Here is a 26,327-nt window from a genome sequence, read left to right as displayed (position 1 = left end):
TGGGAATGTAAAAGAAAGCAAAGCTGACCTATTTATTCTCCGCTTTGTGCAGGAGGGTTTGAGACCGGGCGACACAACCAGCACTTTCTGCGGCACCCCCAATTACATCGCTCCTGAAATCCTGCGAGGAGAAGATTACGGTGAGTCAGGGCATCAAAATAAGAGAAACGGCAGTCAAATACCACCATAGAATTCATTATTCCAGCTCCTGAAGCAGCAAAACAGCTCCGGACCATCACACTACCACCACCATATTTCATTCATTTATTCATTTTCTACCGCTTTTTCCTCACGAGGGTCGCGGGGGTGCTGGAGCCTATCCCAGCTGTCTTCGGGCGAGAGGCGGGGTACACCCTGAACTGGTCGCCAGCCAATCACAGGGCACATATAGACAAACAACCATTCACACTCACATTCATACCTATGGACAATTTGGAGTCACCAATTAACCTAGCATGTTTTTTTGGAATGTGGGAAGAAACCGGAGTACCCGGAGAAAACCCACGCATGCACGGGGAGAACATGCAAACTCCACACAGAGATGGCCGAGTGTGGAATTTAACTCGGGTCTCCTAGCTGTGAGGTCTGCGCATTAACCACTCGACCGCCATGCAGCTATGTTAAAATATAACGGTGCCAAATGTGCAAATATACCAGTGTACAGTGACAGTTATGATGTCACTACCAACAGCACTAAATTCATCACATAGCAACTTAACACCCAAAAGGTGCACCTGATGCAAACATGTATCAGGTACACCTTGGACTGGTGGCCAGCCAATCACAGGGCACATATAGACAAACAAACATTCACACTCAGGAAACCGGAGTGCCCGGAGAAAACCCACGCATGCACGGGGAGAACATGCAAACTCCACACAGAGATGGCCGAGGGTGGAATTGAACCCTGGTCTCCTAGCTGTGAGGTCCCCCACCATATTTGACTCTTCTTTTTCTGGCGATGGAATTGGGACACGCACCTTTCAGAAATTTTTGAGTATTTTCCCAAAGGTCATCAAGATTTTTTTTGTCAAAATGGAGACCAGCCTTAATGTTCTTTTTGTTAAGCGTTTTTGTTTTTAGCTTTTTAGCTTTTGCCCAAGGTGTGTGTCTTATGGTGGAAACACGAACACTGACCTCCACTGAGGCAAGTGAGGCCTGCACTGTAGTGACCTCTCTTGGGGTGACTTTGTTCCATGTTTTGGCCAATTGTTTGATAATGGCTCTCACTGTGGTTGGCTGGAGTCCCAAAGCTTTAGAAATGGCTTTATAACGCCGACGATAGATCTCAATTTCATCTCGGTTATGTTTTAACGGCGAGGGGGTGCAAACAAACGCTGTACCACTGTAGCTGTGTTGTTGTTGTTGTGCATGGTGTGTCATTTTGTTCCTACGGGAGAAAGCAGCCATCTTACCTCCGTGTCTTCTCACCTCCTGAGGAGAAGATTACGGTGAGAAGGAACACTGTTTTCCTCAAAGAAGACACCTGGGTCAAATAAGGAATATACGGAATCCACACAAAAAAAAAAAAACACAGCTGAAGCGAATTAGTCTAATCTGAATGCCTTCTGCGTGCACGGACGTGGGCGTCAACTTCTGTTATTCAGAAGTTGAGCAAATGAAAGCACTAAAACATCAGTTCTGCATCAGGAGCGTGCTATCGTAGCGACGTATCATAGCAACAGAGTTTGCTGCCTTTCCCTTGCATCTTCTGTGGTCTCACCAGTATCGCAGGAAAGCACTGAGGTGGATGGACGGACAAATGGACGGGCGGGCTTGGATGCACATTTTCACACAATACAAGTACAACATGTCACATAAATAATAAAGTCCACATATTACAGGAATAAAGCCCACATATTATGGGAATAAAGCCCACATATTTTGGGAATAAAGTCATAATGTTACTACAGGAAAATTGAGCAAGAATATTTCGGAAGAAAGTAGAAATATTTGGGAAAACCAAACCAAACCGAAGGACCGAAGGTCGAAGGCTGATACTGGCACGCGGGGGCATGATACTGGGCCTGATACCAGACAAACCATGTGATGATCTTATTATCACATACTATTTAAACATGAGCTTATTATCACGTACTATTTAATCAAAAAGACCATTTTGTTTCCAGAAAATGTTCAGTTTATTACATGTATTATATCTAAACAGTGTAAACACAATAATTGCAAAAAAAAATTCAACAATAATATTTTATCAACAGTCTTATCTTATAAATGTCTGACAATTATTCATTCATTCATTCATTTTCGACCGCTTTTCCTCACGAGGGTCGCGGGGGCTGCTGGAGCCTATCCCTGCTGTCTTCGGGCGAGAGGCGGGGTACACCCTGGACTGGTCGCCAGCCAATCACAGGGCACATATAGACAAACAACCATTCACACTCACATTCATACCTATGGACAATTTGGAGTCGCTAATTAACCTAGCATGTTTTTGGAATGTGGGAGGAAACCGGAGTACCACGCATGCACAGGGAGAACATGCAAACTCCACACAGAGATGGCCGAGGGTGGAATTGAACCCTGGTCTCCTAGCTGTGAGGTCTGCGCGCTAACCACTTGATCGCCGTGCCGCTGTCTGACAATTAAAGTTCCATTAATCAAGTTGGGGTTTTTTGGTGACTGGAGAAGCACTAGGCACTAAGCACTCGTGCGCTGTTCTCTGATTGGTTGTTTCACGGGCACGATACCAGAGCAGCGCGCTCTGAGTGGACAGCTACGGGGGCTGATACTGGACATGGTTAAACTCTGTATTTTATCAGTATCAATGCTCTGGGCTTTGACACAGTATCATTTTGGCCTTTTCCCGTATCATTCATGGGCGCTTTCTAGGGTACAGGGCCAATGAATACTATCGTATGTGATAATGTACTGTAATACAGTTGCTCCCTATGCATGGCCGGTATTCCCATTGGCCCAATCAATATGTGTCATCAATACATAGTAACTGCCTGTAATGTAAGCTATGTCATCTTCCACTACTTGTGATTTTACTGCATAATAATGATTTTTTTTTTTTAAAAACATGTGTGATCTTTTTGCTCACAGGACTGGTTGCCATAGTGACAGAGGGAGAAAAAGTATGGAAGGGTTAGAAGAAAACTGGAATGATGCGAGGCCTCTCATCTATTGTGTGTGTGTGTGTACGTATTCAGGCTTCAGCGTGGACTGGTGGGCGCTGGGCGTACTGATGTTTGAGATGATGGCGGGCCGCTCTCCTTTCGACATCGTCGGCAGCTCCGACAATCCCGACCAGAACACAGAAGACTACCTCTTCCAAGGTGTGTGTGTGTGTGTGTGTGTGTGTGTACCATCTGTTAGCAAGAAAATGTGTCAGCGCATGTGTTGATTGTTTAAAGCTGCCATAAGATGATTGATGTATTCCAGTACTTGGCACCCATGTTAGTGAAGTCTGAGCGGTGCCACAGTGGAGTATGAGGGGTGTCTTGGTAACATCGGCAAAGCACATCCTGTTGCCGGTAAAGTCAGGCCTTCAAAATAAGAGAAACGGCAGTAAAATACCACCACAGAATTCATTATTCCAGCTCCTGATGCAGCAAAACAGAACCCGGACCATCACACTACCACCACTATATTTGACTCTTCTTTTTCTGTTGAGACACATGCTAACTCGCAAACTAGAGAGCTAGCGACCTAAACGGTAGCCTTCAAGTTATTTCCTTTAAAATTTAAATAGCCAAAAACTTACCACTTCCACACGGATAGGGAGGATAACTATTAACATTTATTTAACCTTTAACATGAACATTAATCAAAACGTAATATTTTTTTCTGGGTACATGATACCATACAGCATCCATATCAAACTAACATTAAACTTTCTTATCAAGGCGGGGGCCTCAAACTAGTGTCCTGCGGGCCACATTTAACTTGCAAACTAGAGAGCTAGCGACCTAAACGGTAGCCTTCAAGTTATTTCTTTTCAACTTAAATAGCCAAAAACGTACCACTTCCACACGGATAGGGAGGATAACTATTAACAGTTATTTAACCTTTAACATGAACATTAATCAAACGTAATCATTTTTTCCGGGTACATGATACCATACAGCATCCATATCAAACTAACATTAAACTTTCATATCAAGGCGGGGGCCTCAAACTTGTTTCCTGCGGGCCACATATGGCCCACGGTCCGCGTGTTTGAGACCAAAATGTTTGAGAACAAATGTATCCGTTGAGTCGTGTCCAGACGGGTCACTCTTGGGGTGACTTTGTTCCATGGTTTGGCCATTTGTTTGATAATGGCTCTCACTGTGGTTGGCTGGAGTCCCAAAGCTTTAGAAATGGCTTCATAACGCCGATAGATCTCTATTTCATCTCGGTTATGTTTTAACGGCGGGGGGGGGGGGCGGCAAACAAACACTGTACCACTGTAGCTGTGTTGTTGTTGTTGTGCATGTCGTGTCATTTTGTTCCTACGGGAGAAAGCAGCCATTTTACCCTCCCGTGTCTTCTCACCTCCTGCAGTCATTTTGGAAAAACAGATCAGAATTCCACGCTCGCTGTCAGTCAAAGCCGCCAGCGTCCTGAAGGGATTCCTCAACAAGGTAAAAAAAAAAAAAAAAGCTGGGAAAGATGGCCGCCGCCTCATCACACTCTTGGCTTCGGTCTCACACCCTGTGATGTAACACACACCCCGTGCCGTGTTGCAGGACCCCAAGGAGCGCCTCGGATGCCACCCGCAGACCGGCTTTGCCGACATCATGGGCCACCCGTTCTTCAGAAACGTGGAATGGGATCTGGTGAGTCTCGTGGGCCTTTTGAGATGAAACCTCGTTTGGGTAGCCATGGCGGACCTTGCAGTGTGTGTGTGTGTGTGTGTGTGTGTGTGTGTGCAGTTGGAGCAAAAGCAAGTGGTGCCGCCGTTCAAGCCCAACATCTCCGGCGAGTTCGGACTGGATAACTTTGACGCCCAGTTCACAAACGAGCCCATCCAGCTGACGCCTGACGACGAGTAAGACCCCTCCCCCTCCTCTCTCCACGTGTATTGATCCAGCCAATGGCGGTGAAGCCCGCCCAGCTTCTCGGCGAGCCAATGACTGAACGTGTGCTCTTTGTCGTACGCAGCGACGTGGTGAAGAAGATCGACCAGTCGGAATTTGAGGGCTTCGAGTACATCAACCCACTCTTGATGTCGGCTGAGGAGTGTGTGTGAAGGGAGGACGCACACACACACATATACACACACACACACACACACACATACACAAATGCACGTCAGTGTCTTCATGCTGCGTGGCGACATCCATTTTTTTTTGTTGTTGTTGCCAAAACACACTTTGGTGTAAAAGCACTCGTCCTTAAGTCTATTTTTGATACCATATCAAAAGTGCACTGATGTCATTGTGTCATGGGGACGGGGGGAGGGGGGGTCATACAAAGTTCTTCCGAGGTTACTTAGCGTACGAAGGCAGCGGCGCTGGGAGTTGAGGGCGGAGCCTGTCGCAGGAAGTGAGCGTCCACTTGTATTAGATTTTGTATCAAAGTATATGAAAAATAATAATAATAATAATAATAATAATAATGCGACACGGCAGTCTAGTGGTTAGCGCGCAGACCTCACAGCTAGGAGACCAGGGTTCAATTCCACCCTCGGCCATCTCTGCGTGGAGTTTGCATGTTCTCCCCCGTGCATGCGTGGGTTTTCTCCGGGTTCTCCGGTTTCCTCCCACATTCCAAAAAAACATGCTAGGTTAATTAGCGACTCCAAATTGTCCATAGGTAAGAATGTGAGTGTGAATGGTTGTTTGTCTATATGTGCCCTGTGATTGGCTGGCCACCAGTCCAGGTTGTACCCCGCCTCTCGCCCATAGACAGCTGGGATAGGCTCCAGCATCCCCCGCGACCCTCGTGAGGAAAAAGCGGTAGAAAATGAATGAATGAATGAATAATAATAATAATAATAATAATACAGGTTAGCCGGGCATTAGCGTAGCGACACTAGCCTTCCTCGGAAACGCTGTATTTGTAATGAAGATAAGCCATTATATATATATATATATATATATATATATATATATATATATATATATATATATATATATATAAACATGCTACGTAGACTTGAACAAGTGGTCTTCGTTCCTGCAGCGTCGCAGGCTTAAACGGTAGCGTGAAGGAAAAGAGAACGTTAGCAAGCTTCACGCATTAGGACCAAAAAAATATATATATATGACCATGACGACGCCGGGTTTGTAACCACGCCTCCTTTTCTACTTCCTCCATTCCATTCTTGGCTGTCAGTCAAAAAAAAAAACGTCAACCTGCTGGATCGCGGCTTTCGTTTTCATTTTCCCGCTAAATGAAAGGACACAAAGCCAACCGAGCACATTCATCGGTCTGTTACTTATTCTTATTCTTAGGACTTTTTTATTTTGGAATGGCCATACTGAGTACTAAATATGACCTTATGGCGTTGACCACCGCCTGGAGGACATTTTATTATTAGTGTGCAAAAGAAAAACTGTCAAATAAACATTTGATTTCTCCTTGTGGTAAAAACAAAGTCATTATTTCTGTCACTTTTTTTTTTTTTTAATAACACGATTTATAGGTATTTTGATGCATCAGTGGACCTCCTGGGAGCAATAACACTGCATTACATTACTTATTTATTCCAAAATATGCCATTCAGATTCTAATTAATTAAAACAAAGTATTATAGCCAGTAATATTTTGGCTGCATTTTCTTGACTAAGCTATAAAAAAAAAATAATAAAAAAGGGGTTCAGTTGTTTTTTATTATTATTTTGCCAAGGTCATGTATTTTTTTAGAATTATTATTGCATTTTCTTGGCCAATATAAGCGAAAGAATTATCCCCCAAAAATGGTGAACTCATTCAATCCAAGACTTTTTCAAAAGACAAGCCCTTGAGTAGCGGCTGTTTGCACTGATTTTTCAGGGAACACAGATTATCTACTATGGTTATATAAACATCGAAGCTGCCAAAAGAAAGTGTAAACTTTCACCAGAAACCTTTTTGCATCCTTTATTAATCAGCAGCAGAACATTCATAAGTTTCAGGAAAATATCTGTTCCTGACTAAAAAAAAAAAAAAAGCAGCTTTTTGTGAAATTATACATTTCAAGCGTAACTTTCACTTTGACAATACTATTTGTTGTTTATTGTGGCAGCTCAAATATATATAATATATATAATATATATATATATATATATATATATAATATATAATATAGGGTTGTTTCCTCCATCCAGCCTTTAAAAATCAACATTTTGGTGCAAAGCTGAGAAAATCATAAGTATTGATTGTAAAAAAAAAAAAAAAAATAAGTAATAACTTTAACAGCCTGTGTCTGCCCATGACAGTGGATAAAAATGCTACTATGCTAATTTTAGCATGCCAGCAAGACTAATGTGCTAGCATTGACATGCTAACACCTAGCATGATCTCGCAATGTGTGATACTGTACATATGTGTCTGACCATGAAAATTGATAAATTGCTAGTATGCTAATGTTAGCATGCTAATATGTAGCATAATAGTGGTCTTTATATATATATGTGTGTGTATGTATATATATATATACATATGTGTGTGTGTGTATATATATATGTGTGTATATAAATATGAGAAAATTGATAAATTGCTAGTATGCTAATGTTAGCATGCTAATATGTAGCATAATAGTGGTCTTTATATATATATATATATGTGTATGAATATATATATATATATATATACATATATGTGTGTATGTATAAATATATATATATGTGTGTGTGTGTGTGTGTGTGTATATATGTATAGCTTATTATTTATAAGCATGTGTGTCTAGCTATGAAACTGGAACCCCCCCCCCCACACACACACACACATCAATGCTGAGGGGTGAAAAAGCTACGGAGGTCACGGAAAATGATGTGCCACAAATAATAAAAAGCATTGATTGGCGTTCTGCAATGGTGGACGGGGAGGGGGAGGGGGGATTAAACATGCCATCGAAGCGTTGTCGGCACTCCCAGGTGAGTCCAATAAATGCTGCATAATTGCCACCATGGCTTGTTTGACATTGTTTCCAAGCACCCCCACGATGAAACCCAACCACCCTGGGGTGTCGCCCCATCACCCTGTGGAAGACGTTCAACTTGTATAATTAGTGATGTAAAATGGAGGGAAAAACATCCCGTTTTAATTGCTATTATCTTGTTGGGTGTTTTATTCCCTCCCCAAAGGGACTCATTAGGCGCTAGAAGACGGCGTCCCCTTTATAAAACACACACTCAAACGCACACTGCAAGTCAAGGTGTTTTACTTGGAGCTCCAAGTGTGCTACTAAAGTGAGTCTAATAATAGTCTAATCATCTTCAGGCATACTTGACATTCGGTGCTGCCGTACTTCACTGGAACACTTTACCACCGGAGCGCTGCGTGCCTTTAAATATGTTGATAGCGGTGACTTGTTTGCTAACGTATGGAAGTCGGGCTATAAAGGACGGAGTGCCCCTTCTCCTCCCGTGTAAACGTGCTTGGTAATAGCGGCTGTCATGTTTAATGTCATGTAGTGTAACAGAATCTAACAATGTCTACATATTGTCTAACATAGTATAATATAATTTCATGTAACGTATAATGTAATGTAGTGTAACAATGTAATGTAACAGTGTAACAAAGTAATGTAACTGTAACGTAATGTGATTTAATGTCATGTGGCGTAACAATGTAATGTAACGGTGTAACATAATGTAATTTAATGTAATGTAGTGTAACAATCTAATGTAACATAGTGTATAGTGTACATAATGTAATGGAATGTAACATGGTGTAACATCATCTAATGTAATGTAGTGTAACAATCTAATGTAATGTAACAGTGTGACAGTGTAACGTGACATAGTGTAATGTAGTGTGACATGTAACAACGTAGAGTAACAGTGTAATTTAAGGTAACGTAACAGTGTAATGTAGTGTAACATAACAGTGTACCATAATAGCGCAATGTAATGTAACTAATGTGACATAATGTAATGTAACGTAACAGTGTACCGTAATAACGCAATGTAATGTAGCATAGTGTAACAATGTAAGGTAGTGTGACAGTGTAATGTAACATGGTGTAACGCGATGTCACGTAGTGTAACGTAACATAACGTAGAGTAACAGGGTAATGTAGTGTAACATAATGTAGTGTAACGTAACAGTGTATCATAATAGTGCAATGTAATGTAATAGTGTAATGTGACATAATGTAACGTAACAGTGTACCATAATAACGCAATGTAATGTAGCATAGTGTAACAGTGTAATATAATGTAGTGTGACAGTGTAATGTAACATAGTGTAACGCGATGTCGCGTAGTGTAACGTAACATAACGTAGAGTAACAGGGTAATGTAGTGTAACATAATGTAGTGTAACGTAACAGTGTATCATAATAGTGCGATGTAATGTAACAGTGTAATGTGACATAATGTAATGTAACGTAACAGTGTACCATAATAACGCAATGTAATGTAGCATAGTGTAACAGTGTAATATAATGTAGTGTGACAGTGTAATGTAACATAGTGTAACGCGATGTCACGTAGTGTAACGTAACATAACGTAGAGTAACAGGGTAATGTAGTGTAACGTAACAGTGTACCATAATAGCGCAATGTAGTGTAACAGTGTAATGTGACATAATGTAATGTAACGTAACAGTGTACCGTAATAACGCAATGTATTGTAGCATAGTATTAACAGTGTAATGTAGTGTAACATCATGTAATATAATGTAACGTAGTGTAACAATGCAATGTAACACATAACATTTATAAGATTGCTGGTATTTATAAGATTACAATAACAACTAAAATGTGCAAAATACATTCTAAAATGGTAAAATATTTTGTATTTTTAAAACACATTATAGTGCTTATAGCTTTTAATACGATTAGAATATAAACAAATAGCATCACGCTTCTCCCTTTTGTGGTGACGTCACACACAATATCATCTCTTTGCTGCTCCAAGTCCTGAACTCTTGCAAGATGACTCCTTAAACTCCTGGGTGCGTTTGACATCTTTCTTTCTGCTCAACGCAGGCCTCCCAATGACTTGATGGAGGCATGGAAGCTGCACGCTAGGTCTGGATGATGCGGTCATCAAGCATCGTTACCTCAAATTACACACAAAGAGGAAGGAGCCGTGACTTATTTCAATACATTGATTTCAAAGTGGGGGTATGAAGACGATAGAACCCCCCCACCCCCTCCAGGGTCCACTTAGCACTGAGTCCAATAACCGTTAGACAGCTAATGGAGAGTCTTATCAACACGCTGCTCGTCCTGACAGTCCCATAACAACACATCGCCTCATTCTTCATTTTTCCTCTTCTCTTTCTCTAATCAACACATCGGCACCGGGTGGCATTATTGCACATAGCAGATGAATTTAGTGGCCCCCGCAGCACTTGGGAGTGATGTTATTACAGGGAAATCAATGTCCCCTCCTGTTGTTGTCGGGGGGGGGGGGGCTGGACGGGGAGGTGTACTCACATCTGCTCTCATAATGCAACTGCTGACCTTGCTGTCACATCAGACGCGGCAAAACAGCCCTGCTGCAGGAAAGGAATTCTACACTCAATGTTTACACTCCATTCCGGACCTTCACCCTTATCTCCATCTGCACCAACGTGTGTCAGACATCTTTTTTTTTTCTAGTGTCTAGTGACTTTCTCACAGGAAATACAATCGCGCCACACTTTTTTCTAGCATTTTTCACATGATACCTATTTTCGCGTCTGCCAAGGAGGTATGTTTTGGCTGGCATTTATCTATCGGTTTGTGTTCCAAATAACTGGAAAAGTTCTGAATGGATTTAGTTGAAATTTTCAGGAATTGTCGTATGGGATATGGAAGAAACTGATTAGATTTTGCGGTCAAAGAATTCTTTCACATTGCCAGATAGGACCATTTTGGCCATTTGTGCATATAACTCCACAAACTAGAAAACGACTCAGAAAATGTAGACCCCCGCCAAGCCGCCATAGTTCGCCCCATATTGTGGATTACACCAAATATCAGTCCTACATTTATTTTATCGTCATATTTACATTGATAGTGGTAGTATGCCAGCAATGCTAACATGCTAATGTTAGCATTCTCACACCTAGCATAACAGTGGTGTTTATGCGTGTCGAGAAAATGAAATGAAAATGGATAAAATGCTACTATGCTAATGTTAGCATGCTAACAGCTAGCATGATAGTGCTAAGTGTCTACCTATGAAAATTTAAAAAAAACAACTAGCATGATATCGCAATGTGTGATATGTGTGTCTGGCCATGATTTTTTTTAAATGCTACTATGCTAATGTTAGCACGCAAACATGTAGCATAACAGTTATTATTAAAGGGTCTAGCTATTAAAATGGCTAAAAATGTTAGTATGCTTATGTTAGCATGCTTACACCCAGAATGAAAATGGATAAAATGCTACTATGCTAATGTTAGCATGCTAACAGCTAGCATGATAGTGCTAAGAGTCCTCTGAAAATTGATTTTAAAAAAAAAAACACCGAGCATGATATCGCAATGTGTGATATATGTCTGCCTAAGACATTTTTTAAATGCTACTATGCTAATGTTAGCTTGCAACAATGTAGCATAATAGTGCTCATTATTAAAGGGTGTAGCTATTAAAATGGATAAAAATGTTAGTATGCTTATGTTAGCATGCTTACACCCAGAATTATATCACTACGTATGATATATATGTACCTGCATGTAAAACTAGAATTATTCTCTATAAAAAAAAATGATTTGTTAGTTTTACCTATAGGGATGTATATACTATATATAGTTTTTGGGGGTGAAATGTGTAAAGGACCTCTCAAGATTTAAATGTGTCCTCTGCTGCCACAAGATTCCATCCAAGTGTGTCCTGTTGGGAATGCAGAGGAAATGCGTCTTTATTAGACACACAGGGACAGGTGGACAGACAGAGAGACAGACAGGCAGACAGCAGAGACACCCCCGCACAGTTTCCGTCAGGCGGATGACGTCTCCGCCTCTTAAGCCCCGATGCGGCGTGACGTCACAGGGCTGTAGTGTAGCACTCCAGCGGCATCTTGTTGACGCTCCGCCAGGCAGGCAGCCAGGCTCCAGTACGGAGAAGACCCCCGGCCAGTCAGGAGGAGGAGGACGACGACAGCGGACGAGGCAAGTGTTAACCCGAATATTATCGTGTATTTATGCATGTTTGTGGACACGATAGACGATTTGACTCGTTTTAAAAACGCAGTGATTTGTTTGACGAACGAAGTCGGGGGGCGGCGAACCTAGCGCGGTGTAGCCGACCATGTCGCTCTCTAGCCGGGGTAGGATGACCCACTGTGGTCGGTACGATACACTTGTTTGTTGTTGGCAAGCGAGACATATTTTCTTTTTATGTAATATTATTATTTTACATTTTCACAGCAACAACGTGTTCTGGGCTGCTGCTTTATAACCCACTTTGCTTGTTTTTTAAGCCCGCATTACGAGTATACCGGGGGTTAAGCTAGCTTAGCTAATATGCTAACAAGCGACCCGGTCGTACTTGTTTTATTTTCACTTTATCACACGTCGTTTGCGTATTTAACGTTGTTTTTTAATTCATTTCCATTATACGTCGCGCGTAATTCACATTCCTTTAACGGTAGCAGTTGCGGCGGTGTGACCGGAGTACGACAGCCTGGTAGTCCGGACCGCGACGGTTGTTTGCGGGGTGAGTGGTGCCTCCTCCCTCCCTCCCACTGACCCAGCAGACTGGGAGTGTAGACAGTGAATGTCATTATCGGCGCTGTCTGCATACCAGTGCAGTTGCGAGGAAGAGGAGGAGGTACAGTTCACAGACTGGACGGGGGGAGGAGGGGGGGGGGGTGTTGGTGGAGCTTTCAAGCTTTCATATGCGGCGTCCTTGCAGCAGCAAAACGGACACCGGGACGTGGGAGTTATCAAGCTCCAGTGTTCTTTGCCGGTTTCGCACCTGCAACGCTCTCCGTGTGACATACATGTTGTGGTCCACTGTGGGGGGCTGCCTTTTTTTCCACATGAAAACAACCCCGCAAACGCTAGCCTCCTGCTGCGGAATCAAGGTCGCTGCTTTTGCGCAGAAGCAGCAACGGCAGTGCGCCAGTCGCGGAGAGGGGGAAAAAAAGCTCAGTGAAAATGTGCAAAGGCATGCACATATCTGCCCACAGCCTCTGCTGCCGGACGTGCGAAATGTACGGTGGCCGATGGGGGCTATTAAAGCTCCCAAACAGCATAAAACAAATGTTGCAATCATGTAAATACTGCTACACTACAAACAAATTCAAAAGGAAAACATTACAATTTTTAATTTGAGTTTCATTGTTTTAATGATGTGATTCAGTTGTTTTTAAAAAGTGTGTCAAATTGAACAAAAATCCAAGTTTTGTTAGGCAACCGGAGGAGCCAGACTATGCTATGCTAACAGTAGCTATTGGACGATATCATTGCCAAGTGTAAAAAAACAAAGAAAAGTGTACTTTTAAGGACTGATATGTGGCTAACTTTCTGTTAGCTTGGCTTCTCGTGCAGCATTTCAGGTGCAGTTGTTTTTTTTACAGCGTTTTTCGTGTTTGCATCATTTGGTTTGGCCCGCGTAGGAATGTTTTCATGGGAAGTTGGTGTTAAGCACATTTGGAAATGAGGCTAAGTGGTGTTTTACCTACATGAAAACATCCACACATCAAGCTGTGATGGGGGGGATCATTTTGGAGGTGTGTGTTGGGAGGGGGGGGGTTCTTCTGTGAAGGCTTGATGGAGCCAGCGTGGGGTAAGCGGCGCTGGGCTGAGAGGCCCGGTATGTTTTTTTTTTTTTTGTGGGGGGGGTTCACATCATTAACACTGTAATGGTCGCTCCAGCACAGGGGCAGGGTGGCTGCTGCTGTGATCCTGGTTGTCTGGTCGACAGGTTTGGCTTGTTGAAATTCTCACTGGAGACCCCCCCCCCCCCCCCCCCCCCGCACCCCATCCTCGGGTTCAATGACAAGGGGCCGGAGGAGCCTTGTTTGTGTGAACTATGTTAATGACCATTTGGTTTAGTGGTTTAGTGGTGCATGCAAACAGCCATTGACCTCTTCAATGCCCCCCCCCCCCCCCATCCCCTCCCTCCCCAATGGAGCAGTAAAACATTTAATTCCTTTATGGGCTGTTTCATGCTCTTTGATAAGTTTGTTTATTCCGCTGTCATTCAGCTTTCTTATTTCCTGTTTTATCAACAGGAAGTGGATCGAAAGAGGGAAAAAGAGCCGCGGAGTTTCACCATGCATGCGCGGGAGCAGCCGAGGATCAGCGTGGTTTAAAAAGATCAACAAGAGGACTCGGGAGTGTTCCACTTAGCCACCCAGCCAGCAGACAGGAACAATAACACAGACATGGCCAGCACCCAAACCAGCTTGAAAAGCTCCTTCAAAGACTTGACCCCCTTCAAGGGTGGCATGAAGCGTCTGTACCGGGAACGGCTGGAGGACGCGCCCATCAAGAAGCGAGTGATGGCCGAGATCAACCTGAAACGCCGCAACCTGGATTCCTTCCACAAGACCGCCAAGGTGAAGCGGGAGCACGTCGAGGAGCCGCACCACGACGCCGACCTGCAAGCGGCGTCCTCGGCTAAAGCCTTGGACCTGAGCCCGGGGCTCAAGCACACGCTGGCCCAGTTCACCCTGAGCAGCCAGAGCTCCCTGGGGGGCCCGGCTGCCTTTTCAGCACGCACCGGCCACGAGCATTCCCACGCTGGCATGCCCCCGCTGCCCTCCCCACCCGTCCTGGGAGGCGGCCCCTTGCTGGTTCCCTGCGACAGCTCCACCGAGCTCACCCACTCGCTCCTCGAGGGCGAGTCCATCTCCTGCTTCGTGGTGGGGGGCGAGAAGCGCCTGTGTTTGCCCCAGGTGCTCAACTCGGTTCTGCGCGACTTCTCGCTGCAGCAGATCAACACCGTGTGCGACGAGCTCTACGTGTACTGCTCCCGCTGCGACGCCGAGCAGCTGCACATCCTCAAGGTGCTCGGCATCCTGCCCTTCAACGCGCCGTCCTGCGGCCTCATCACGCTGACCGACGCGCAGCGGCTGTGCAACGCTCTGCTTCGCCCCGGGGCCGCCCTGCCCGCCGACTTCAGCGGCAAGCTGTCCACGCAGGGCCTGCTGAAAGAGACGGATGCCGGCTTCCAGGTGGAGCACCAGTGCCTGGGGAAGTGCCAGGGCCTCTTCGTGCCCCAGTTCTACACCCAGCCCGAGGCGCCCTGCGTCCAGTGCGTGGAGTGCCACTTGCTCTTTTCGCCGCAGAAGTTCGTCATGCACTCGCACAAGTCGCCCGATAAGAGGACCTGCCACTGGGGCTTTGACTCGGCCAAGTGGCCCTGCTACCTGCAGCTGGCCAGGAAGTACCAGGGCTCGCCCGAGGAGGCCAAGCTCAAGCAGCTGCTGGACGAGGTCAAAGAGAAGTTCCACTACCAGCTCAAGAGGTCGCTCGACAAAGTAAGTCCAACTCCCGACTCGCTCGTTTGCAATGCAATGCAATGCAATGGCGGATCAGTCAGTCATCCCGCTCTAGTCGCCAAGCCCCTTCTTGTGTCACGTCTTGATCCGCTAGACTCGATGACGTCACGCCGGTTGTGTTTTCTTAAACCAGTGTTGACCTAGCCTTGTGTGTTTTATTTGCTGGAGGTCTGAGACACAGGTGGGGACATCTGTCTGGTCAGACCGGTTTAGGCCAGCTGGCCACAGCTGAAGGGGAAGTGCATCATTTGTCCCCACGGGTCACCCGGAGGTCAGTGGGAATGTCACTGAACAAAAGGCCAATATATATAATCAATAATACCGTGCTATACCTCCGTTTTCATTACTCGCTTCTCTTCCAAGGGAAGAATTACAATAAATCCCTTCCGGACATTAAAAAAATATGAGCAAAAATACTTTTTATAACGCATAATTCTAGTTGTACATGTAGGAAAAACAATGCCAAACCATTTTGTAAACAAGGAATGAGAGTACAATGTTTTTTTTTGGGACCTCCACAGAGTACAATGTCTTTTATATGGTAGCCAAACCGACACTGGGGTGCTTGGACCATACCAAAAAAAAGACTGCTTGTCCCAATGTCTTTATGAACCTGCCATGTCTTTTGACTTTGTGGATTTTTTCAAGTCATTCTGGTTCTTTTCATTGCGCAAGGCGGCGCCTGTCAGGAATTAATATCAGGAAGAGCTTGTCACATTAGCCACGTTTACATGGACCTAAATATTCCAATTCCATTTGGGTTATTTGCTCAAACGGAAAGAATGTAACCTTTGTATACACCTCATTCCGAAAAAAAAGTGCCAATACGAATGAATATATAATCGGATTCACAGGGGTGGAATATTCCTTTCCCCAATCCGATTGCAGTATCTTGTATCCGCTCAATCGGAAAGTTGTCAGACTGATAAAACATTGTTCTGAAATATCTTAATTTTTATTTTTCTACACAAAATAAGATGAAAAATAAACAAATCAAGAATAAAGAAAATCAATCAGTAATAAATAAATATAATAATAATAATAATAAAACGGCAAATAATAAAAACTTAAGAAACCACATATAGTCGGTGGGTAGACAAATAATTTTTTTCAGATTAAAATGAACAAAGCATTATTAGAGCCCTGTAGACATGACAAAACACGACTATAGTCACATTTATACTCTTTTTTTTATTTACAACATATTGCGCAACTGCAGGGTCTTGAGACACATGCTAACTCGCAAACTAGAGAGCTTAGCGACCTAAACGGTAGCCTTCAAGTTATTTCCTTTAAACTTAAAAGCCAAAAATGTACCACTTCCACACGGATAGGGAGGATAACTATTAACAGTTATTTAACCTTTAACATGAACATTAATCAAACGTAATAATTGTTTCTGAGTACATGATACCATACAGCATCCATATCAGACTAACATTAACCTTTCATATCAAGGCGGGGGCCTCAAACTTTTGTGGGCCGCGTGTTTGAGACCCCTGATGTATACCATTGCTTTGGGAAAGGTCATTCGGAAAGAGAAAAACTCCTCATGTAAACGTGGCTATTGATTAAATATCTTAATAACACACGTGGACGTGTTGTGGGTTTTGACTTTGTAGATAATTTCGAGTCTTTCTGTTTTGTATCTCGATGAAATATGTGGGTATTTATCATAAACGTTCAGGGAGCGATGTCAAACATGGCTACCTACCCACACGACGTTGTTCGTTTTTGGTTTCACTTTCAGGGGAAAGATTAAGCGCCACATAAAAAGGTGTAGCTGACCCGTCTGCTTTGGTTGTGGTATTTTGTTGTTGTGTGAGACACGGGGCGCTGCCCCCACCGGTGGCTGAACCGTGTAACACATCGCCGTCTCACACCTCAGCAGCATCCCTGGAGCGCCACCGTCTCGCCACTCGTGCCACAGATGTGGCCATGTTCTGTTTTCACGTTCAGGTTTTGCCGATGGTGTGTATGTGTGATGAAAGTGCGCGTTTGACTGAACAGGAAGTGAGGCAGACGGACGTGTCTCTCAACCTGAACATCCTCCAGACTCCAGCCGCCTCCGACATTCGTGGTCGTGGTGACTCATACTTTCCACATCCCAGTGGATGTTAGTCGGAACGCCGGCAAGATACTTTTTTAGGCAGGGAAGCTTTTTGGGTTTTGGTTTGTGTTTCCCCTTCACTTGGCCTGCACTCTGTCACTGTGTACTTTAGTTTATTTTTCAACCAGACCAAACCAAGGAGATCTTTCTAGACGTGATCTTCCCGGTCTGTGGAGTATTGGCTTTTAAGAAAGTGCAGTAAAGAAATAGGAACTAGGCTGTGTAAACACCCCCCACCCACCCCCACGCCCCCTCAGGCACCAGCCTGATCCCTGCTGTGTAAATAAGTCGCTGTCTGGGCAGGCGCAAACCAGTGACACACGTCCTCAAACTTATTTGCTCTGTCACTTTGTGTTGCCCTCATGATGGCGGCTTTGTTTTATGACGCTCGCAAAAACACACTCAGCTCAACCCATACTAGAAAGAAAACAAAAACAGATACAAGCTAAAAGTCTCCTGATGATTTCTTATATACACTAGCTTTTATTATATATTGTCATAAATATTAAAATTTCCCTGATTATTATAAAAATAATAATCATATATGGCAGTTTTGTGTGGGAATTTTGTGAATATTTTAACTTTATTGTCAAACACAAATGCCTTTGCTACAATGATTTAAAATAAAAAATACAATAAAAATATACATTCATTTATATACAGCATTTATAGATTAAAACTATTTTCCTGGTATATAATACTATTAATAAGAATACAAATGAAATAAAATAATACGTAAAAAATAGACACCTATGTATACATGCATTCTGTACATAAAACATTTTTTTATATACACTAACTTTTATTATATATTGTCATGAATATAAAAATTTCCCAGATATAAAAATAATAATCATATATGGTAGTTTTGTGTGGGGAATTTTGTGGTTTTAACTTTATTGTCAAACACAAATGACTTTGCTACAATTATTTAAAATAAAAAATACAATAAAAATATACATTCATTTATATACAGCATTTATAGATTTAAAAATATTTTCCTGATATTTAATAATATTAAGAATACAAATGAAATAAAATAATATGTAAAAGAACGTGTATGTATACATATAGATACCTATGCATTCTGTGCATAGAAAAAACATTATTTCTTATATACACTAACTTTTATTATATTGTCATAAATATAAACATTTCACCAATATTATGAAAATAATAATCATATGGCAGTTTTGTGTGGGAATTTTGTGGGGAATATTTTTATTGTCAAACACAGATGACTTTGCTACAATGATTTAAAATAAAAAGCACAATAAAAATATACATTCATTTGTTCATTTACAGTTCATTTACAGCATTTATAGATTAATTTTTTTTTTCCTGATATATAATACTATTAATAATAATACAAATTAAATAAAATACATAAAAGAATGTGTATTTATACATATAGACACCTATGTATACATGCATTCTGTTGGCCTGTCATGATAGCAAATTGCACCAGTCGATAATTGTGCTGCAAATTATTGTCGATAATCGATTTTATCAGCATTTTTTTTAAATTATATTTTTTGTGAACGATATAAAATAATAAAGCTGGAAAGAATAAAGCTGTACGGTGAGAACAAAGCAGCCAGATAGCCAGCGGCGGTGTGCGAGGCGCTATTGGAAGTGTGCATGAAGCAATGAACGCGCACTATAAACCTTGCAATTCAACCTACCCTGGTGTTAAGTATTAAAGTCAAATTTGGCAGGAGATGTTGAGACTTGCGGGCGACACGGCGGTTCGAGTGGTTAGCGCGCAGACCTCACAGCTAGGAGACCAGTGTTCAATTCCACCCTCGGCCATCTCTGTGTGTGGAGTTTGCATGTTCTCCCCGTGCATGTGTGGGTTTTCTCCGGGTACTCCGGTTTCCTCCCACATTCCAAAAACATGCTAGGTTAATTAGCGACTCCAAATTGTCCATAGGTATGAATGTGAGTGTGAATGGTTGTTTGTCTATATGTGCCCTGTGATTGGCTGGCCACCAGTCCAGGGTGTACCCCGCCTCTCGCCCAAAGACAGCTGGGATAGGCGCCAGCACCCGCCGCGCGACCCTCGTGAGGAAAAGCGGTAGAAAATGAATGAATGAGTCGTAATTATCGTGTTTCTATTGTTGCATTTATCTGTAATGGTGCCAGGCCTAGTAGTAGGGGTGTATGACGAGGTCTGGCATGATGAAAACGTGAAGAGAGCGACAGCAAGGCGCTATTGGATGTGTGCATGAAGCAATGAACGAGCACTATAAACCTTGCAATTCAACCTACCCTGGTGTTAAGTCTACATTTCAGCAAGTTTTATGTCAAATCTGGCAGGAAATATCGGGACTTGACTGCACCCTTAATCATAAGAGTGCTACATTTTCATTACGAATGGTCCATGAAAGATTTAATTTAGAATTTTTTTTTCCACTTTGGATTCACTGACCTACTAGTTGTTTTGCAGCCATCACGGCATAACTGTGTTTTTTTTTTTTGCTGCTCCTTGTTTGGCCGGGTCTTGTTTTTCAGGCTGGCTGAGAGTCAGAAGTGTCAGACAGCGAGAACAGCCCTCCTCTGTCTGGGGGCCGCCTGACAGAGTGGCTGCGGCACAGACGGCAGACAGCTGCAATCTCCCCGTGTGCTATTTGGAACACGGTGACTTCATGACTGCGCACTGACGCAGCTGCACACGGGCTGTCTGCTGCCCCCCCCCCACACACACATCTCCTTGTGCTAATCGTTTGACGCTCGACGTCTATCTACGCCGCTATTTGACTGGCTCATCATCTAACCCAGACATATCAGTTGTCATTCTCTAACTAGTCAATACCCCCGCCCCCCTCCCCAGGCCCCAATCAGCCGACAGGAAGAAAATAAGCAAGCGAATGAGCCGATACGTCGATGGTTACATAAGCAGTAGGGACCGCTGCTGTGGTTCTGCGAGGCCGATGAGAGGGAAAAGCCTCTGGCTATCGATCGGGTCGCCGACCTTGATGGATGTGGCGAGTCGCCGGGGCGACACGGACGCATGAATAGAAGAGGAAGTGGGCCGGGGGAGGAAACGGAGGGGTGGAAAAAAAAAAGAAGAGCCTCAGTCGTGTGTGTGTGTGTGTGTGTTGACGCTGTTACCATTGCGTAACTTTCCATGTTGAGACTTGTGCAACAAATCAAGTTAACCTCGGCACTACCTCCTGCTTTGCGCTCCCCACACAGCCTGCCAGACATGAGTGTGGTCAAAACACAGTCGGGGGGGGTTATGGCGCTGGAGTCCATGAAGTAAAAGCCCCCGGCTCCTCTTTTCGAGATTGAAAATTAACCTCCCGAGAGGGGAGCTGAACCGCCACTCAACCAGCCTGGATCAGCCCCCCTCCGTCGGCCAATCACAGGCCGGCCGACCGGCCCGACCGTGTACGTACTTTTATTTTTTTTTTTACATTTTCCCGAAGAACAATTATCCATTTATGCAGCACACACAGCAGCTTCTTTGATCGCACGTAATCTGCATGTCGTTTGGTGGGGAACGAGCCCACCCTGCCCCGCCCCGCCCCTGCCCTGCCTTGCCCATGAAAACAACAAGCCCGGCCTGTGTCTGCCCCGCTCTTGTAAAGGCCTGGATTGGGGGGCCCTGTAGGGTCGAAACGGGGAACTGAGCCAGAGGGGGCCCCCTCTGGCATGTCACCATCAGGTCAGCACCATGCAGCCCACTGGAGGAGCGCCAGTTGCCCGGATTAGTTTTGCACCAGCTCACAATGAGAGCAGGAAGCGCAACGTTCATTCATCCATTCATTGGCGCCACCGCGGCCATCTTGACTAGAATATCGTCATCTTTTCTTCAGAGTCGGCTATTAATTACAAGTCACAGACACCACTTCCTTCCCGTTCTTCCACTGCGCCAACCTGGACGGATGTCGCTCGGACGCTCGGCTTCTGCTTGATGATTGGACGATCTGTCCGAGGCGCAATCCCTTTTGGGTTGACAGTGAAATAAGCGAATCAGCGGCCGTGTGGTTAGCGCGCAGACCTCACAGCTAGGAGATCAGGGTTCTATTCCACCCTCGGCCATCTCTGTGTGGAGTTTGCATGTTCTCCCCGTGCATGTGTGGGTTTTCTCCGGGTACTCCGGTTTCCTCCCACATTCCAAAAAACATGCTAGGCTAATTAGCGACTCCAAATTGTCCATAGGTATGAATGTGAGTGTGAATGGTTGTTTGTCTATATGTGGTCTGTGATTGGCTGGCCACCAGTCCAGGTTTTACCCCGCCTCTCGCCCGAAGACAGCTGGGATAGGCTCCAGCACCCCCGCGACCCTTGTGGGGTAGAAAATGAATGAATGTGACTCCAAATTGTCCATAGGTATGAATGTGAGTGTGAATGGTTGTTTGTCTATATGTGCCCTGTGATTGGCTGGTGGAAAATGAATGAATGAATGAATGAATGAATCCTCTGAACTGACCTGGAGACTTTAGCCACCCCCAGCGAGCTGCACATCATGGCAGATACTACAATTTACACTCCCCCCTTCCTTAAATGACCAGCAGCTACCACAGTTTGAAGACCACCCTGGCCTTTAGCCACCGCTTCCTCAGCTCGCCCCCCCAAGGGAAGACAATAATGTCAGGATTCCGTCCAGAGAGAGCGGAGCCTCCGGCGCGGTCCCACAGACTAAACAAAAGTGGTGAAGCGCCTCCCAGCCAAGATGTCCCGCAGGTTTTTAAAATAGTCTCCCTGTGCGTGTTCGCCATACCGCCGAGCTTAGAAAAGAAGTGTCGTTTTCGTTGGCGCAGACTTCAAAGACGGCATCCCGAGCTTCTATCCCTGTTTGTCTTGGACTGAACCGGGAATAATGAGGCGCGTCTCGGTATTAATTAATCGATTTGTTGACAAGAACATTAACCGTCCGCTGTCTGGTCTCCCTGGGAGACGGAAGAGCAGGTTGTGTTTCATCAGGAACGAAAGCGTTTGCATTTGAAAGACTCCGTGTGTGTGTGTGTGTGTGTGTGTGTGTGTGTCGACTTCCCCCCTGGGCGGCATCGCTGATTAATGAAGATAGAAATGCAGACACCAGAGACTTTTCCATAGGCGCACGCACACATGTCCACGCAGCACATAGGAACTTCACATCCCCCCCCCCCCACTTCGTCTCCCAGACAGGGAGACGAGCGGAAGGTATCAAAGTCGTCCACAAGACATGAAGCTTTGCCACCACACCCATCAATTATGCATGTTGCAAACGGCAACGAGAATGGAGGGAGAAGGTTTTGCTCCGCTTATTCCTCCATCCATTTTCTATGCCAGTGGTTTTCAACCACTGTGCCGCGGCACACTCGTGTACCTTGAGAAACCCGTCAGGTGTGCCGTGAGGAATTATCCAATATCACTTTTTTTAGAATTAACATTTATTAATCATCATTTGCATAATTATGTCAATAGCCATTATGTCAATAGTATACATGGACCCAAATATTCCAATTGCATTTGGTTTATTTGCTCAAACGGAAAGAATTGAACAGGGGATGGAATATTCCTTTAACCAATCCGATTGAGGTATCTTGTACCCGCTCAAACGGACTGCGTTCTTCTTCGTGGTGTTTTTCTTCTTCTGTTGTTTATTAGCGGTTGGCAAGCAGCTTTTGTATGCATTATGAATCTAATCCCTTCTATACTTTATTCAGTTTTATTAAAAAAGAAAATATATCTATATATAAAACATGTCAACAACAACTACACCTAGCATGATAGTGCTATCATGGTAGGCACTAGTATGCTAATATTATCATTGTGGCATTTTTGTTCCATTTTCATACAGTAGGCAGTGTTAGCATGCTACAGTTAACATATCAGCATTGCTATCATGCTCTTATCTTCATGGGTAGCCACATACACATAGAAGCACTTACCACTATCATGCTAGGTGTTAGCATTGCTAGCATGCTCTATTTTCATGGGTAGACACAAAAAATAGTGTCTACCCACAAAAATTGCAAAAAAAATGCCATGCTATTATTTAATTTTTGTTATTAAAAAAAGAAAATCTATATAAAACATGTCATGAGTTTAATTATAAAATATTAGCAAGATTGAATTTGATCTTTTCCTGTTTAAATTTTATCCCGGGTGCATTTTTTCAGCGCATGCTCAGATATGACGTAAAACACGCAGATCCAGACGTTCTTCACTTTTAAAAATGGAGGCCAGCAATCGGCACTGAACTAAGCAAAGTTTGTTTTTGATTCAAACTAAATTTCAAGACTGGACAGATGAAAAACTGGCAATACGTTAAAAGTTATTCCAACAAGTGAAAGAATAACTCGGGGAAGTTGCTATCACGTGATGTTGATGTTTACGTTTTACTGGGCATGCCCTATTGACTATTCTGGTTGATTTTCACGGCGCATGTAGACAAGAGATTGGAATATTCCTTTCTATGGATACCATTGTTTTTCCCGAAAGGTAATTCGGAAAGCGGAAAAACTGGTCATGTAAAAACGTGGCTACCGTCGAGTGTCTGTGGTGTAAAGACTGGCATAGCAATGTAAGCTAGCTTGTTCCTCCGATAGACTTATTGATGCAAGTGTGAGGTCGTGGTGACATTTTGTAACATTTTTGGTTAGTGGTGTGCCACAAGATTTTTCCAATGTAAAAAAACGTGCCGTGGCTCAAAAAAGGTTGAACTTATCCTCGGTTTTGACCTTGAATGAAAGCTTTGATGGACACTTGCCCTCTTTTGCAGCTTCACCTTTGCTCCATTGGCATCCCTCCTCCTCCTCCTCCTCCTCCTCCTTCTCCTCGGCCTTCCCTTCCGCCGCCTGTAAATCCTTATCTCAGCCGCGACTGTAAAGCTAGCGAAGGCAAAAAACAAGCCACTTCTTTCAGTCGCTGCCTGGAATGCTTGATGTGTTTACGCCGGCGTTGCTTCCACCTGCGGTGAACGCCTGCTCATGGGACTCATCTGTCTCCCTGATGTTTCTCTGGGAGCACGCAACACACATACATGCAAACATAAGTCTTCTTGCTTCATTTCCCTTCGGGGGGTCCGCGACCGGCTCATCTACATTCTGTAAATAGAGCCATCTTTCCCTCCGGATCCTCCTCCGACGCTCCTCTTCTCCATACTCAGAAACATACCATCCTGTAGGTTGTTGACCTCCACGTGTCGTTTATGGACCAATAGTAAACCTTCATATGCTGTGTTGGTGTTCATGTCTTTTGTGCTGGAAGCACGTTAGCATCCTTGTATATTTAGTCAAGTCCCACTCTAGCTTAGTGGTGTATCATGATGTGTATTAGGGGTCTTGCAAGATTAAAACATGACAAGATTTCTTCTTCAGAAAAAAATTATGGAAATACATAAATTAATCACGCAATAAATTAACTCATTTTGACTTGCTTCAACATATTGCCATGGGTTATCTGTGTCTGTTTTCCTCATCACTCGCCTCCAGACAGACAGGAAGAGGGTTCAAATCAGATCAGGGGTCTCAAACATGCGGCCCGCGGGCCAAATGTGGCCCGCAGGACACTAGTTTGAGGCCCCCGCCTTGATATGAAAGTTTAATGTTTAAAGTTTAATGTTGCGGCCCGCGCAAGTTTGATATGGATGCTGTATGGTATCATGTACCCAGAAAAAAATTATTACTTTTGATTAATGTTCATGTTAAAGGTTAAATAACTGTTAATAGTTATCCTCCCTATCCGTGTGGAAGTGGTAAGTTTTTGGCTATTTAAGTTTAAAGGAAATAACTTGAAGGCTACCGTTTAGGTCGCTATAGCTCTCTAGTTTGCGAGTTAGCATGTGTCTCAAGACCCTGCAGTTGCGCAATATGTTGTAAATAAAAAGAGTATAAATGTGACTATAGTCGTGTTTTGTCATGTCTACAGGGCTCTAATAATGCTTTGTTCATTTTAATCTGAAAAAAATAATTTGTCTACCCACCAACTATATGTGGTTTCTTAAGTTTTTATTATTTGCCGTTTTATTATTATTATTATTATTATATTTATTTATTTATTACTGATTGATTGATTTTCTTTATTCTTGATTTGTTTATTTATTTTTCATCTTATTTTGTGTAGAAAAATAAAAAGTAAGATATTTGAGAACAGTGGAATGTTTTATCAGAGCTTTTATTGTAGAAAATTGGAACCAAAGTGAAGTTTTTAAAAAAAAATGTTGTTTTTAATAAATGCGTTTTTTTTGTTTGTTTTTTTTGGAAAACCTGATGCAGCCCAGTCTCACCTTGACCCGAGCTCCAGTGGCCCCCAAGTAAATTGAGTTTGAAACCCCTGATCTAGATGCTTCATAGATCAACGGAGAACAGAGTGAGACCTCTCGGCAGTCATACAAACAATCACATTGTCTCTAGCGGGGGGGAGTGCCGCTTGCATAGGAGCAATGCGCGGTAGCACCAAATGACACAGCCCGCAATGTGAAGGGGCCGGTATCTTGGGGGGGGTTCATCCTTTCATCCCGCCAGTCAAACACAAATAGAAGTGCGCAAAATGGTGTGCATTCTCAGAAAGAAATGCTTCTCTTAAAGTGTCTCAAGAAATGCTGCAGACGTTTAACAGACAGTTTGCATTGCCTGTGAGAAAATACATGTCACAAACGCCAATTCCGCAACGTTACATCGTGGAAGATGACATATTTAAAAAAAAAAATGCTGTATTATAATGATATATATTATTA

The 26,327-nt window shown here is 43.5% G+C and overlaps 2 protein-coding genes across 3 annotated transcripts in view; both read left to right on the top strand.

The window, feature by feature from the left end:
- Nucleotides 1-7,158, top strand: part of prkci (protein kinase C, iota) — a 29,940-nt gene extending 22,782 nt beyond the window's left edge. Inside the window, exons 13-18 of the mRNA XM_058069144.1 lie at nucleotides 53-140; nucleotides 3,174-3,299; nucleotides 4,510-4,589; nucleotides 4,695-4,784; nucleotides 4,881-4,996; nucleotides 5,110-7,158. Of these exons, the coding sequence (XP_057925127.1) occupies nucleotides 53-140; nucleotides 3,174-3,299; nucleotides 4,510-4,589; nucleotides 4,695-4,784; nucleotides 4,881-4,996; nucleotides 5,110-5,197 (588 nt within the window). The 3' untranslated portion in view covers nucleotides 5,198-7,158. The remainder of the gene's footprint in view (nucleotides 1-52; nucleotides 141-3,173; nucleotides 3,300-4,509; nucleotides 4,590-4,694; nucleotides 4,785-4,880; nucleotides 4,997-5,109) is intronic.
- Nucleotides 7,159-14,274: 7,116 nt separating this feature from the next.
- The window catches only part of skila (SKI-like proto-oncogene a), a 40,147-nt gene continuing 28,094 nt past the window's right edge, over nucleotides 14,275-26,327 (top strand). For both annotated transcript variants that reach the window (XM_058069141.1, XM_058069140.1), the window contains exon 1: nucleotides 14,275-15,525. In XM_058069141.1, the coding sequence (XP_057925124.1) occupies nucleotides 14,428-15,525 (1,098 nt within the window). In that variant the 5' untranslated portion in view covers nucleotides 14,275-14,427. The remainder of the gene's footprint in view (nucleotides 15,526-26,327) is intronic.

The sequence above is a fragment of the Doryrhamphus excisus genome, chromosome 3, assembly GCF_030265055.1.
Source record: "Doryrhamphus excisus isolate RoL2022-K1 chromosome 3, RoL_Dexc_1.0, whole genome shotgun sequence".
NCBI classification, from domain to species: domain Eukaryota; kingdom Metazoa; phylum Chordata; class Actinopteri; order Syngnathiformes; family Syngnathidae; genus Doryrhamphus; species Doryrhamphus excisus.
The sequence above is the reverse complement of the archived record's forward strand: the minus strand, read 5'-3'. Positions and strand labels throughout refer to the sequence as shown.